This window comes from Delphinus delphis, chromosome 14 (genome assembly GCF_949987515.2).
Source record: "Delphinus delphis chromosome 14, mDelDel1.2, whole genome shotgun sequence".
In the NCBI taxonomy this organism is placed as follows: domain Eukaryota; kingdom Metazoa; phylum Chordata; class Mammalia; order Artiodactyla; family Delphinidae; genus Delphinus; species Delphinus delphis.
In genome coordinates this window covers 50,125,588-50,141,113 of record NC_082696.1, presented here as the reverse complement: position 1 = coordinate 50,141,113, position 15,526 = coordinate 50,125,588, and the positions used below count along the sequence as shown (strand labels likewise).

Sequence of the window (15,526 nt, the reverse complement as noted above, 5' to 3'; positions counted from 1 at the left end):
TTAAAGGGGAGTTTAAGGTGTGTGTTTGCTGAGCTCCTTGTGGGAAGGGGAAAGGATTCAGTCACACCAGGGTTCAAGCCTGGAGCAAGAGGGCAGGGGTGGCCCAATGCTGCAGCTTTGACCTGCTTTCTGGAGACTGTCTTTCTGTTGATTGCACATGCCCTTAGTTGCTGCTTCCTCGGGTGGTGGGGAGGAGGACACGGGTCTGGAAGCAGGGGGTTCGGGTGGTGGGGAGGGTGCTGCGGGGAGTGGGTGTGGGCAGAGGGCGCAAGGCTGCCAGGGTTCTCTGTGTGCCGGAAGTGCAGGTTTGGCTGGGAGGAATGGAATGTTCCCTCTTGCCCTCCAAGAGCAGAAACAGCTGTGGAAGGGCTTGAAAAGATCGCTAAATGAAAAAAATTTAAAAGTTAATATGAAAATAAAACCCACCCTGGAAAACCCAACAAAACTCTCTGTAATAGTGTGGTAGCTCTTTAAGAGAACTTTCTTCCCATCTAGGATTTCTTTTTCAATTGGGGACAGAAAAAATTGTCTGCCTAGTCCTTCCTCCCCTAAGAAAGCTTCACGTATCTTGGCTTGGGTAGGAAATGGGTTCATTTTGTTGATCACCAGGTTATTATTATTTTATTCCTCCAAAGGAGGGGCCAGAACCTGCTGCTTACTGCATGAAAACGTGAAACAAATGTGAGTTTTCCAAGGAGACCTCTGCGGGTAGAGGATAGTTGTCAGCAAATGTAACAGAAATCTTGTTTCCAGCTGGAAATTTAATCCTTCAGGCAAATTCCCGACACTATTTATTTTAGGACGTCGTATTTTTAAATAAGTCCCTTAATGGTTTGAACTTTTAGTGTTTTAGACAAAAGTAAGACTGGAGCTAGCCTGGACCTTGTCTTACACATCAGGGTTGATTATGCAATCCTGTATGTGAATGTGTAAGTTTTCTTCTCTGTCTGAAGACAGGGAAGCTGGGATTCCATATAGTCGGAAATAGTAACTCACAAGTCTGTTTTATGCCATCATACTTTGCATACTTGCTTTCGAACAAGTTAGTCCCGGAGTAGATAAAGTGTAGAGGAAGAGGATAAGCCAGCTAAATGTCTAATGTCTAGTAAGAAGGACCAGCCCTGCACACTCCTCCCTCGGATGGTGGCACTACCTGGCCCTTTGCAGTATTCCCTCCCCCTACCCCACCCAGGGTCTTTGCAGTGAGTGCGGTGATGTAGTGTTTTGTACAGTCGAGGAAGGAGAAACTGTGTGATTGTTACTGAGGCGATCTGCATGTGTACTTTGCTTCTCAGGGAAGTTCATTAAGTAATAATTAAGTATTCTTAACAATGGAAGCTAATAAGTACCTCAGGATTGGGGTATGGCTTTTTCAGTGGTTATTTTTATGCAGTCTATCTTTTTGGCATTTTGTTCGAAGGACAGTCTGTTATAAAAGAGATTATGTGAGGTTTCATGCTAATTTGGGGAAGATTCTGAAAATTACAGGGATCAATTATGGTCCCAGCCCATTCCTTCTTCAGCCTATATCATCAGTTCCTACTTTTGGAAAGTCCACTTACCCTCTTTTCCGTCCATGTCTATCCGTGCTGGGTAGAGAAGTGGCACAGAGCAGAATGGGTGACCATCTACAAGGCAGTGCAAGGTCAAGGACCCTTCCCCTTACCTTTTTTTTTTAAAGAAAAAAGATATCTGGACCCCAGTTATTTGATAAATTACTCTAACTCTCCATTTTACTCTGTACCTATAAACATAGCTTAAATCTGTGAGCCCGATTCTCATCCTTATCTTCTGAATGGTGGAAACTTGGACTTAAAGAACATCTGCTGTGCACCAGACCTGGGAAGACTGGGCATCATTATCTTAGAGTCTCAGCCGGTAGAAATGTAAGGGGGAAATTCCAGTGATTCTCAGCTCTAATTGCACATTAGAATAATCTGGGGAGCTTTAAAGATGTACCTCCCCGGGCCTTACCCACACCAGTTTCTATGAGTGAGTACTTAAAGTCTCCCCAGGTGATTCGAAGAGGCAGCCAGGACGGAAAACTGATGCATAAGAGAAATCAGGGCATCATCCAGAGAACTGCCTTTGAAAGAGCCTGTCGTTATAAATCAGAGGCATCTTCCCAGGCCCTCTCCTGAAGCTGTGTCTCTGTGTTGTTCTGCTGTGGCACACGGTCCCCTGGGTCTCCCCAGGACTCACGGATTCCATTGGGCTTTTCACGTGACCTTTATCATCTCCTGTTCAGCAGTTGCATATATTAGGATTCAGGCCTTTGGCAGCCTCATTTTGAACTGTCGGTGCCAACAAGTCAAAGCAAGGAGACCTACTTGAAATGCTGGTCCTGTGTGCAAGGTAGATGAGTCCTGGATTTAAAAGCAGTGCCTGATAGATCGTCCCCACTGAAATCCCTCGTGAGGACCAGGGCAATGCCTGCAATCTGCTTGGTGGGAAGCAGTGGGTCTGGCTTGGGAGTTGACAACCATAATTCATTTTGAGACAGCAAAAAGAGCGAGAGAGAGGGAAAGGTGGAGGCCTTTAAGAGTTAAATTACACAACTCCCTTTTTATTTTTAAAGTCAGTGGATTCCTTGTTGCCTGTTGCTGAGAAAGATAAATAGATACCACATGTTGCTTCCAGACAAAACCCTCTCTGTGTTCCAGGGGAAGCACATGCAGCTGGTGTCTGGGTTAGTGGGCAGCCTTTACAAGGTAAACATGGGTTGGAAGGGGCTGGAGCGGACGTAGGGTAGCAACAGTTGGGAAATTACCAGCTACTCTTGAGTGGCACAGCACCTTTGAAATACTTTTAAGAGTTTGAAATCTCTTCCTGGAAGGAGCCCACCCTCTCCCCTTCTGGCTTCAAGTATATGATGTACGGAAAACAGTAAGTGAACATTTGTGATGTCACTGCTTCCGTACGTGGGATCTGACAGTTGAGAGCCTCTTTTGTGCTTGGCACTCGATGAGTAATTTGCATGCGTACTTTCATTTAATCTTCCCAAAGATCCTAGAGTTAGACAGAGAGGGTGTTTTATCCCCGTTTTATGAAAGGGGCAACTGAGGTTAAGTCAATTGCCCAGGGTCACAGGACACATGCCAGGGCCACGACTCCAGCTCCGACCTGGCTGACATTGAAGCCTGCCTCCCTCCACTGGCCACATTAAATTGCATGTGTGAATTAGCCACTTTGTAAATATTGGTGGAATACTTATTCATTTCAGGCAGCTTCCCTCTGACACTTAATCTAATCTAATCTGTTTGGGGTCCATCTGTCTTCACAACCAGTTGGCATAACTGTAGTGACTGTGCACTTTAGCATTAGGGATAAAGGTATCTTGCATTAGGAGACTGTCTTCATTATAGCAAGCAAAAGAATTACCGGATTCTGATGAAGACAGTCATCTTTTATGCTGATTTCTTCAAGGAGAGCCAAGCAAAGGGATCTCCAGGCTCTGACCCACACGGCCGCAGTCAGCCCAGCTGTGAAATGTGAGTTCCATCAGGCGGCCTCCTTCACATACCTGCACATCCCTCCTCGAAGGATTAGGCCACTGATGGCAGCTGCAGTCACACAGGACAGGTCTGACAGCTCTGTTACTAATTACACCTAAAGTGTTTACTGCCCCAGCGCAGGCCTTGCTTCAGTGTAAATCTTTTTGTTAAAGAGAAGATTGACATAAGAATACTCTTCCTCTCATTTTTATCTCTGCTCTCTCTTCAGAGACATCGTGTTATAGTTGCTTGCGGGGTTTTCTACATCTTTGGGCCCAAGTTGGAAAAAGCTGGCATATTTGTCTCTGACAAAAGTTTCTTCCTAGAGATGTTCGGTTTGCTCTAATTCATCAGTCTCTGGATTTCTTAGTAGTGGATTTAAATAACCAGAACTATTTACAGGGTTTGGGGTTGGGGTTAGAGTAATTTATCGACTCCTTTAGTAACCAAATGTGATGACAGAATGGCCTGAGCTCTAGCAATGGGAGTCTTGGTTGGTTATATTTACCTTATCACCTTAGCCTTAAGGAAAGCACACCCGACCAATTAACAGTGGTCTGCCTCACAATGTATTTCAAAATGTGTATTTAGATGTGATTAGAAAAATCACTCTAGTCCTATCAAACCATTCCTCCTTTACTGTCAGCTCTCAACCCCCAAACTAATGTTACGTCTTACAAACTTAGACTGTTTGGTATGACAGATGAATTAGTGGAAAACCATAGAATATTTTTGATGGTAGTTTTATAGTTTAAAACGCACACAGTACATTGGAAACTAATTTAGAGCCTCCAGTGGAGAGGTCTTTAGAGAACTTAAACTACAGATCATAAGAAGATTTTATAATTGGCTTGTCTCGTTTTATAAATTCCATGTCTTCATTCCTGGGATTGAGGTGAGGGAGGGGCGGTTTGAAATCTTAACAGAAATCATATCACCATTAACTTCCGTTATCAGGGAAGGTGCTGGGGAAACGTTGTAGTTCTGATATTTTCTCTGGCATTTATTCACCTTCTCCTGTTTCACCGAAATTTAGTTAGAGAACCTGGTGATTAGAATCATGACCTATGAGGCAAAAAGGCAGAATACATTTCTGGTATCTGACCATATTAGGGTGAGGGGCATTTGAGCTAGAAATAGACAGAGGGGCCACATTGAATGGCCTTTGTCAATGCCCCCCGTCCCCTTCAGATTGTGGATTTTATAAACGGAAGGCTGGGGACTGTGAGGATGGTGGTGACACAGGTTTTTGTTTGCGTCGTCTTAGTAATGGAACTGGAAAAACCTGTCCGAGTGTTGGGTTGTAGGTAATATGCCTTAGGGAGATGTATTCTGCCACTAGTAACCTCTAAAACAAGAATTGAGCGAAGATTGGACACTGAAGCTAATCACCCATTTAATAAGTTGGGTTTTGTTTCAGAATCTAAGGGTAGTTTATATTGGTTTGTATGGTAACCACTGTCCTCTCTTTAGGATGAATGCTACGATGGCCACCTTAGTAAAGAAACCCAAATGCGGGCTATAGGATGAGCCTTTACTTTCAGACTTGCTCTTCTAAAGACTTTCTTTTAAAAACATTTTTAGGAAAGACCTACCAAATTATTACCCTTAACTATTTCACAAACAAAATTATAGTCATAGTGCCTTTGTATCCTTCTTCTTTCTTAAAAGTTTCTCTTTTTAGATGTCAGCACAGATAGCACGATGACTTCTGTCTAATTTGGTGACAGACCTGGGAAAGGTTGCAGAGGAAGCATTGGAGTGGAGTTGGGAAAACAAGTTTGTTTTGGTTCTTATAGACACTAGCTGTGTGACCTTGTGTAAGTTATTTAATTTCTCTCAGTCTGAGCCTTCATATATATGATGAGGGCACCAACTTTGCGGGTTTACTAGGAGGATTAGAGTCGAGGAATCTAAAAGCTCTGGCCCAGTAACTGACGGTGCTGTAGTCAGGCAGGCTCTCACTCTTCCCTCTTGCAATTAGGGACCTGGGCCCTGACAGGCTGTGGTTCTGGTCCTCCTTGTGGGTATTCCGGCCCCTTTACCACAAACCCCTACAGAAGCTTAATTTCTCTCTCCAAATTCCTAACCAATGGTAGCTTGTAATTTTATAAAATTACACACATACATTGTTGGGGTTTAGAGTTGTAGAAATAGATGACCATTAGAAAATCCATAGAGAACATTTTGGAGGTCTCTAAAGGTTTCATTTTCTTTCTTACTTGGTTTGGAATTGTGAGACTAAAAATGCATTAAAAAAAATCTCCAAATGCTTTTTAAAGGGGGGGTGGATAACTGGGTACTTACGATTGGTCATTGCTAATTCTGGGTGTTGGTATGAACTCTTTCCAAAATCTAGAGCAAAGGGGGCTGGCCAGGGGAGGGGTAATTCGGCTAGCGTCTACATTGCCCCCACAGAGCTTCAGGACCACCCTGTTTTTTCAATGAGAAGCTTGAGTTTAAGTTTTTAGTTAATACAGCTAGTTGTCTGAGTACTCAGTAATAGAACCACCTCGCACTTGCCTGCTTGTTGAACCCTGCAGAGTGAGTTTTAAGAGCATGCTTCATATCTTTATTGAGAAGGTGTTTTACTTTTTAAAGAAATGTGATTTCTGAACCATTCATAGAGATGCCATTATTCTTTTAAAAACCATAAGAGTAAAAGGGAAGCAGGATATATAGTCTCATGGGCAACATTTGTCTCACCAGATACTCAGCACGTTGCCTGTTTTCTACTCTCAAACGCGTCTTTGTGGCTGTCGTAGAAATGCCGAATTATGACCCATGGTTGCTGATGCTCATTGCCCAGCCAGAGCTGCTGGGCATCCTTGCATGGGAACATGTACACGGGAAACACTCTGAGTATTTTGGGTTATTTACGTATGGTGAAATCCTGCTCACTTTCTATGTTTTAAAAACATTCTGGTAGAACACATGTATTTGTATCTTCTACATAAATACAGTTGGTGATTGCCAATTTTTTTTTAAACTACGGTAGCTTTTAGAATGGTTTGTATTTAATAGACAGCAGCAGGCAATATCTTCTGTCTTTTTAACTTGCAAATAAAAACTCATCTGGCCTGCAGGTGCTATTCCAGGTGTGGCACATACCATCAACTCCTCTCTTTTACTGCACATGAGGCATTTTCAGATTAGAATGAGCCCTCCCCAGGCGATGACCCTGTGCTTTATAATAGCAGTAAGAGTACCCTGACTTGGTAGCGTGACTGGCTCCGGAAGTATGTTATCATATATCATCCTTACGTCATCCCTGTCAGGGAGGGACGGTCTGGATGTTATGGCTGTAGTGAAGAAGAACTGAAGTTGTTGCAGACAGATTAAACGATTTGCTCAGGTCACATGGTTGGTCGGTGGCAGAGATAGGACTGGATCTGGGTCATCCCTGTTAACTGGGCTTGTCTACCAAGCCAGGAGGATTCTTGCAAGATGGGTGCAGTTGTGAGGTTTTCGAGGGTATTTTGCCCTTTTTCTTTTCTTTTTTTAAATAAACCTTTCAGTATAGAATCGTTTTAGATTTACAGAAAAGCTACAAACCTAGTACAGAGAGTTCTTGATGTTGGGTATCCACGTCAAGTCTCCCCTGTTGATAACATCCAATCTTAGTTTGGTACATTTGTCACAACTAATAAACCAATGTCGATACGTTATTGTTATTAACTAAGATCTGTGCTTTATTCAGATTTCCTTAGCTTTTGCCTAATATCCGTTTTCTGTTCCAGCTTCCCATCCAGGATACCACATTATATGTAGTCATCATGCTTCCTTAGGCTCCCTGTGGACCTACTGGACGGGCATTTTAAAATGTTCCTTATCTGGGATTTGTCTGCAGTTTTTCTCATGATTAGACTGGCATGATGGGTTTTGGAAGGAAGACCACTGAGGAAGGTGCTGTTTTCATCGCATTATAGCTAGTGCCTGTTATCAACCTGACTTTGCCCTGTTGATGTTGATGTTGATCACCTGGCTGAGATGTCAGGTTTCTTCACAGTAAAGTTACTCTCCCCCACCGCCTCTTTCTATACTGTACTCTTCGGAAGGAAGGAAGTGTGCTCAGACCACATTGCCTTGAGGAGGGAGTGTCTGTATAAATTATTTGGAATTTTTTTGAATGGGAAACTTGCCTACTTCTGTCGACTCAGCAAATCCTACTTTACCATTTTTTTCTTATGCTTGTGAGACAGGTGTGAAATTGTGGCAGGAGGAGATGGAGTCGTAGAAAGGATTGGTAACAATTCACACCAGTTCTGGGTTCATAGAAGTGGTTAAGAAAAGGTAGATGCTGCCTCTGTACTAGAGGAGGAGGGGACCAAAATAGAATAAAATAGCCCCCTAAGTGATTAATTATCCTTAGAGAGCCAGGGAGGTTTATTGCAAAGCGCAGGGAGAAATGGTGTGGTAATACATTATAAGTGTGAACTTCAGTATAGGAAGTACAGTTACAGAAAGGACAATAAAACTTGGGAATTTAAGAAGAACAATGCCAGTGAGCTCCTACATCCCCGCATTTCCTGGATATGAAACCGTCTCCCACCCTCTAAATACGGAGCTTGCCATTTTCAATACTGTCATTTAATACCAAGCCAAGGAGGGTCATGCAAAGCCTTTTTTTTTTTTTCCCTTAGCCTCTGAGGTTGCTTTAAAAAATGAGTCTGATTAGCAACTGTTTCTTCTGAGTGCTCAGTTTGGACCATTCTGGCTCATCTGCACTGTCCCTTCTCTCTCTGCAGAACTCCATCCGGCACAACCTGTCGCTGCACAGCCGGTTCATGCGGGTTCAGAATGAGGGGACCGGCAAGAGCTCATGGTGGATCATCAACCCCGACGGGGGGAAGAGCGGGAAGGCGCCCCGGCGGCGGGCCGTCTCCATGGACAACAGCAACAAGTACACCAAGAGCCGGGGCCGTGCAGCCAAGAAGAAGGCAGCCCTGCAGACCGCCACCGAGTCAAACGACGACAGTCCCTCCCAGCTCTCCAAGTGGCCCGGCAGCCCCACGTCTCGCAGCAGTGATGAGCTGGATGCGTGGACCGACTTCCGCTCACGCACCAATTCCAATGCCAGCACGGTCAGTGGCCGCCTGTCCCCTATCCTGGCTAGCACGGAGTTGGACGACGTTCAGGATGATGACGCGCCACTCTCCCCCATGCTCTACAGCAGCTCGGCCAGCCTGTCCCCCTCCGTCAGCAAGCCGTGCACCGTGGAGCTGCCCCGGCTGACCGACATGGCGGGCACCATGAATCTGAACGACGGGCTGGCCGACAACCTCATGGACGACCTGCTGGACAACATCGCGCTCCCTGCGTCCCAGCCGTCGCCCCCCGGAGGGCTCATGCAGCGCAGCTCCAGCTTCCCATACACCACCAAGGGCTCCGGCCTGGGCTCCCCCACCAGCTCCTTCAGCAGCACGGTGTTTGGCCCCTCGTCTCTGAACTCCCTGCGTCAGTCTCCCATGCAGACCATCCAAGAGAACAAGCCAGCCACCTTCTCTTCCATGTCGCACTACGGCAACCAGACACTCCAGGACCTGCTCACGTCGGACTCACTCAGCCACAGCGATGTCATGATGACCCAGTCGGACCCCTTGATGTCTCAGGCCAGCACCGCTGTGTCCGCCCAGAACTCCCGCCGGAGCGTGATGCTTCGCAGCGATCCAATGATGTCCTTTGCCGCCCAGCCTAACCAGGGGAGTTTGGTCAATCAGAACTTGCTCCACCACCAGCACCAAACCCAGGGCGCTCTCGGTGGCAGCCGTGCCTTGTCAAGTTCCGTCAGCAACATGGGCTTGAGCGATTCCAGCAGCCTCGGGTCAGCCAAACACCAGCAGCAGTCTCCTGTCAGCCAGTCTATGCAAACCCTCTCGGACTCTCTCTCAGGCTCCTCCTTGTACTCAGCTAGTGCACACCTTCCCGTCATGGGCCACGAGAAGTTCCCCAGCGACTTGGACCTGGACATGTTCAATGGGAGCTTGGAATGTGACATGGAGTCCATTATCCGTAGCGAACTCATGGATGCTGATGGGTTGGATTTTAACTTTGATTCACTCATCTCCACACAGAACGTTGTTGGTTTGAATGTGGGGAGCTTCACTGGTGCTAAGCAGGCCTCATCTCAGAGCTGGGTGCCAGGCTGAAGGCTCACTGAGGAAAGGGGAAGTGGGCAGAGCAGGTCAGTGCCCAGGGCTACGGCATAGTAATAACAGGGGCGGTGGGGGACAATGGCTTTCATTTACGTGGTGCACAGTAACCTGGCTCCCAGCCAGTTCATTCTGAGTGGTACCAGCAAAACAAATAGGGCTGTCAGGTGCCCCTCCCCACAGTTTGCTGACAGCTCAGGAGTTTTACTGCCAGTAAAAAGAATACACATTCAGAGGTTTCATTTTTCTTTGTATCCAGTCACCCTCGCTGACCTATGACACAGGTCCCCCTACTGGATGGATGGATGAGGAGAGAAGCGATGGGAGGAAGGGGACCTTAGGCCACACAAACATCAAGGTTAAGGACGCAGCCAAAGGGCCTTTCTTAGGCTCTCAGGTCCAGCACTGCCATTGTCCATCTTCGATGCTACGGTTTCTATATCTTTTTTATCCAGCAAAGTAACAATTTTTAGGTGCTTCTAATTTGACAGTAGACTATGCTTTCTGGACTCTTTCATACAGGAGTATTTCCAAGAAGCAAGATCTGTTAGATTCTTCACCATTAGTACTAAGCAATCTTTATTAGCACTCAGCATCTAAACATTTAAAAGAGCAAAAAGAATTAAATAGAAAACAGAAGTTTTTAATGTGAGAGAGCACTTAACTCATGTGCTTCTTTTTCCCAGTGTATAAATGGTGTCCGGTTCCAAACGGTGACAAGAGTTGTGAATGGCGACAGAGATTTTTTAAATTGTGGCATTTTAATTCTGTTGGAACCAGAGAGATCATGCAACATGATGTGGCAAGAAAAGAGAAGCATTTGACTGGAATCGGAAGTTGAGGGTTCCGTTCCACTTCTACTGCTTTCTGGTTGCTATTGGGAGTGTGTCACTTAGCCTTTGAACCTCAATTTCCAGTTTTATAAAATGAGGATAATAGCCCCTGTTACTCCACAGGGTTATTGCAAGAATCAAATGCACTGAAGTGTGTGAACGTGCTTTGTAAAACTGCAGTGGGCTGAAGTATGTGCGGTGTTATTAGGTACACATACCGACTGACACATACGAGTAAGCAGGGAGCCCAGAGAGGTTAAGTGGTCTGCCCAAGGTCACACAGCTGGACCCAGAATCCCTATTTCTGGAATGGCTTGAACCATAATCGTTCTTCCTAATTATCTCTAGATGGTAAAAATGAGAAGTGCTCTGAACCAGAGCCAGAATCAGTAGGTAACATACAAGCTTGCCCCAGAACTCTCAATCTTCAAGTAGTAAGATGAGCACTGGGGTCTTCTGCTATAACACATTTGTACCCCCAGACCCTCCCATGTTCAGGGGCTCTTTTTATGCCCCAGTTCCTTTTTTTTTTTTTTTTTTTTTTTAGTATCAGCAAGCTACTTACACTCTTCTTTATTAAGTGGTGTGAAAGAGAAATGGGATTCAAAGCCATAAAAAGCTGAGCCTTGTTTAACCCTCTGCCCTGGTGAAGGAATTATAAGGGTCTCCTGTGATGAGCTCATCCCGTTCATGGGTAGTTGTCGAAAGTGGAATGTCGAGAGTGTTGTGGTGCTCAGCTTCTCCGCTTTCCCAGGCAGAAGCAGGTCCCTAATGGCACTCAGACATCTGTTTCGAGTCATTTAATAGCCCTTGAGACGGTAAAAAGACTGCAGCAGAAGCTAAGAAGGGTGACACACTTCCGTACTGCCAGAACTCGGACTGGTGGAGACTTGCCTTGAGAAATTTAGATATTTGGCTTTTAGAAGAACAGTTTGTCTTCCTTTAAGAAGAGGAATATGATTGTGGCTTCTGAAGACACAGTAGGTTTTAATTTTGGTTTGGTTGTAAGGAATCCACTTTCTAGTTCATTGAGAAGAAAATGTGCCATCAATTTTTGTCTTATTTTTCAAGTGTAGGTTTTCCTTTTAATTCAGTAGCAGACTTTTCTTGTGTGTGTGTGTGTGTAATTCTAAAAGGTGGTATAAAAATATTTTAAGGGAGGGCTTCCCTGGTGGCGCAGTGGTTGAGAGTCCGCCTGCCGTTGCAGGGGACACGGGTTCGTGCCCCGGTCCAGGAAGATCCCACATGCCGCGGAGCGGCTGGGCCCGCGAGCCATGGCCGCTGAGCCTGCGCGTCCGGAACCTGCGCTCCGCAATGGGAGAGGCCGCAACAGTGAGAGGCCCACGTACCGCAAAAAATATATATATATTTTTTAAGGGAGATTTAAATACTTATGTTTAAAAAAATATATTTAGTGAATTATTATTTTGATAATAAGTAACTACTTTTAAAAGTATGCATTTTATTATTATACCCTTTTGGAATATTAGGGTCATTTAGTCACCTTTTTCTCAAAATATTTTGGGTGAAGTGTTTTTGAGGAGATATTTCTTGAGTAAAAAATATGAAAAGTCACCAAATTTTCCTGAAAGTAAACCAGCTCAGTATGACCAGAGCAAGAGAAAGAAACATCCTGAAGACTGTGAAGGGCTTTGAGGGAGTCTGGTTTCTGGCTCTAGGATTTCCATTTTGCTTTGGAATAAATTGCTCCACTATATAGCCAGGAGCATGTGTGGCCTAATGTATATTCTTACTTTTACAGTAAACTTGTGGCTATCGCTTTATTGAAGATTCTCCTGAATTCACAAAACAGGACTTGGGTCACAGTCTCAGAATTCACTTCTCCCAAATTAAGCACCTCAGCTTCCCAAGATTTGTTCTATAATGACTTTCTTGGTTTGACTTTTTTTTTTTTTCAAGCCAGTAGTTGTGGTATTCTCTAGACTCACTTCCTGCCTTGCTAACTGAAGGTCATGTGACCCCGAGTGGGCGCCGGAGCAGTTCTGTCCAGTTGACAGACAGTCTTGCTGGAGAGCTGTGGTGAGATGCTTCTCTGGAGGGGTGGGTGTTTCACACATGTCATTCATTTTATAGATCACGTGTGAAATCCTTTGACCTACAGGTCTATCTGGAAAAGGAAAGAATAATTGTACCTCTTTGTGAGTGCCAGCTACTGGGGTATGACGGGCACTTGCTTCTCTCAGGCACTGGGGAAGCTTGGTGTGCATGTGTACAGATTGGCAGCAGGCATGGCTGTGAGCAGGTGTGGTGGTTTCAGGGCTGTGCCTCCGGTAAGCCCTCCTGAGATTGACATGTGTCTGTTCTTGCAGGAAAGCAACGTCAGTTTCACTGTAGTTTTGATGTCAGAAGGTGCCTAAGTTCACATGCTTTTTCGTTCATCTTCATCTTTTGGCATTTGGAGACCCCATTAGGGAGCAGCCCCATACTTAGTTGCGTTTTAAACAACTTTATGATAAGGATTGGAAAATACTAACTAGGAAAACCCCAGGTGGAGAGGAGAGAGGTAGTTCTCTTCCTGTCTGTGCCACTGGCCATGTCACTGATGAATCTCTTAGAATAGTAGGTTTCTCATCTGTCAAAAGAGGACAGAATCGTAGAGTTGTTTTTTTTGTTTGTTTTTGGGTTTTTTTGTTTGTTTAACCAATAAGATTTATTTAGTTTTTTAAATTGAATTGTAGTTGCCATACAATATAGTGATTCACAGTTTTTAAAGGTTATACTCCACTTATAGTTATTATAAAATACTGGCTTTATTCCCTGTGTTGTTCAACATATCCTTGTAGCTTATTTTATACCTAATAGTTTGTAACTCTCAATGCCCTACCTCCATCTGGCCCTTCCCCTCTTCCTTCTCCCCACTGGTAACCACTAGCTGTGAGTCTGCTTCTTTTTTATTATATTCACTAGTTGTTGTATTTTTTAGCAAAGTCATAGAATTTTAAGGGTGCATAGTATGTATACTTTTAAACCTGAAACCTAACATTCTGTCTGTGAAATTGCCACCGTAAGGGATATGCGATGATATGGAACTGTAAAGGAACAGTGGTATACTAGTGTGGCAACAGCAGGTCCTGGTGTTGGAAGCCGTTGAGAATTTAAATTTAGGCTACTTCCCAAAAGGAACAAATCTTTGATACTTGTTGGACTGATGTTTAAATGCTGTGATTCCATTATGTCTTTAAATATTCATGTTGGGGGATAGGACTGATTCTAACCAAAGACAGACAATATCATAGGCTACTCATGTGATGTTTTTTCTTGATGTACTGATAGATATTTCCATTAGGGAATATAACGTGCAGTACGTACTGCGTGGAGAACGTACTCTGTTACTTGCACTTGTGAACTGTTGTCTAGTCTTTGGTTATAGTGTGCTAGCCTCAAGAATTCTGTACCTGCAGGGATCTTTATTCTTACTTTTTAAAAAACCCAAAGTCTGAACTGTCATTCATGGAGAGAATGGCTGTCTGGATGTTCCTAGTGTTGACAACAGTGAAAGAAAATTGACAAGAGCCCTGAAAAGACGTTTTCTGTGCAGAGGCTGGTACACTCCTTACGTACACCCGTTTCCCTGGAAAGCAGTGACGTCCAGCACTAAGGCTGCTCTTCCTGGGTCTGTCGGGTTTTTAATGCACCTTTGCTCACCACTGGCCAGCCTGCTAAGCATGGGGACAGAGCCTGAGTGACTGCTGCTCTTCATGCAGTAGCATTTATAGATGGCTTTCTGGCAGGTCTCTTTTGGCCACAGAGCTTGTGTGGAACATAAATAAGTGGAATGAAAATCACCAGAATTACTACTGGAACTTCATGTACACTTTAAGCTCCCGTTAAATGCTTCTTTTCAGAGTGTTCATAATGCTCAATATTCATCTTATAAATAATGTTTTCTGTAAGTAGAGTCTTCCCCCAGGGGCCTGCTTCTCATAGGCATACCTTTCTGTATAGAGATGGGAGAAGGGGGCTTGTTGGGACCTGCCTCTGTGCCATGGCCAGAGAGGTTGCCCTGTCAGAGGTCCCCCATGGCCCTGGGGCAGGTAGAAGGATGTTTGTTCACTGCTTTCTCTTCCCAACTTGGAGACACGTGTCTTAATGCTGGATTTTCATTCCAAGATGGAGATTCCCCACCTTGCAAGAGACTTCACCCTGGTTTTGTTGGTATGTTCATTTAATTTGAAAATACTGCTTTCCCCCATCCAAATTATTTTGAAGTTTAAAATTTTAAAAACTAAAATGAATTAAAATTTTGTATTGTGAACTAGTGACAGGCACTTCAGATATTCAGAGGTCCCGTGGGTCGGTGTTTCTCAAAGTATTTCACAGAATACTCAATCCTCAGGATATTCATGGGTATTAAGTGGAAAATAGATTCTGTGGTCAAATGTCTGAGGAACGCCATGTTAAATAAAGTTAAATAGGGTTGTTTGCTGCAGGACTTCTCAGAGCCTTAGAAGTTAATGTATGTTATGAACCTTCTAGGATCGGATTGCAGTGTCTCCTAAGTTTATCTGACATCTCGAATCAAATCCTTCTTCTCCCGGAAACCATAGGACCAGTGTCCTAAGGAACCCCCTAAAGAAATCCTGAAAGAGGTCAGCAGCCTCTTAAGAACGAGGGATTCTTTGCCCTTTTTCCTCTTGATTCTTACTGGAGCTTTTTGTACGACCTTGTCATACATCAAGCCTTTCTCAGCCACAGGGTGGGTTCTACTCTTGGATGAGCTAGCTGCCTGGCAAAATGGTAGGTCCCACGTTGGTTGAAGTGCTCAGGAAAAGTCTGAATTTATTAAACAAAATTTGTTTATTGAGTACCTGCAGTGTGCTGGGCACAGGGGATAGAGGAAGATAAAATAGGGTCTCACCCTCAAGGTGTGCATGGCCTGGCTGGGGATGTGGTGCAGTGGTGGTGGTGGTGGTGGTGGTGGTGGTGGTGGTGGTGGTGACGGTGACCATTGTCCCAGGGGAAAAGACTGCTTTCCATGCAGGGGTGGAGCAAAGGACCCATGGGGCAGTGGCAACCTTGCATGCTT

The 15,526-nt window shown here is 44.6% G+C and overlaps 1 protein-coding gene across 1 annotated transcript in view; it reads left to right on the top strand.

The window, feature by feature from the left end:
* The window catches only part of FOXO3 (forkhead box O3), a 117,387-nt gene that overhangs the window by 89,023 nt on the left and 12,838 nt on the right, over positions 1-15,526 (top strand). Inside the window, exon 3 of the mRNA XM_060030131.1 lies at positions 8,243-9,678. Within this exon, the coding sequence (XP_059886114.1) occupies positions 8,243-9,643 (1,401 nt within the window). The 3' untranslated portion in view covers positions 9,644-9,678. The remainder of the gene's footprint in view (positions 1-8,242; positions 9,679-15,526) is intronic.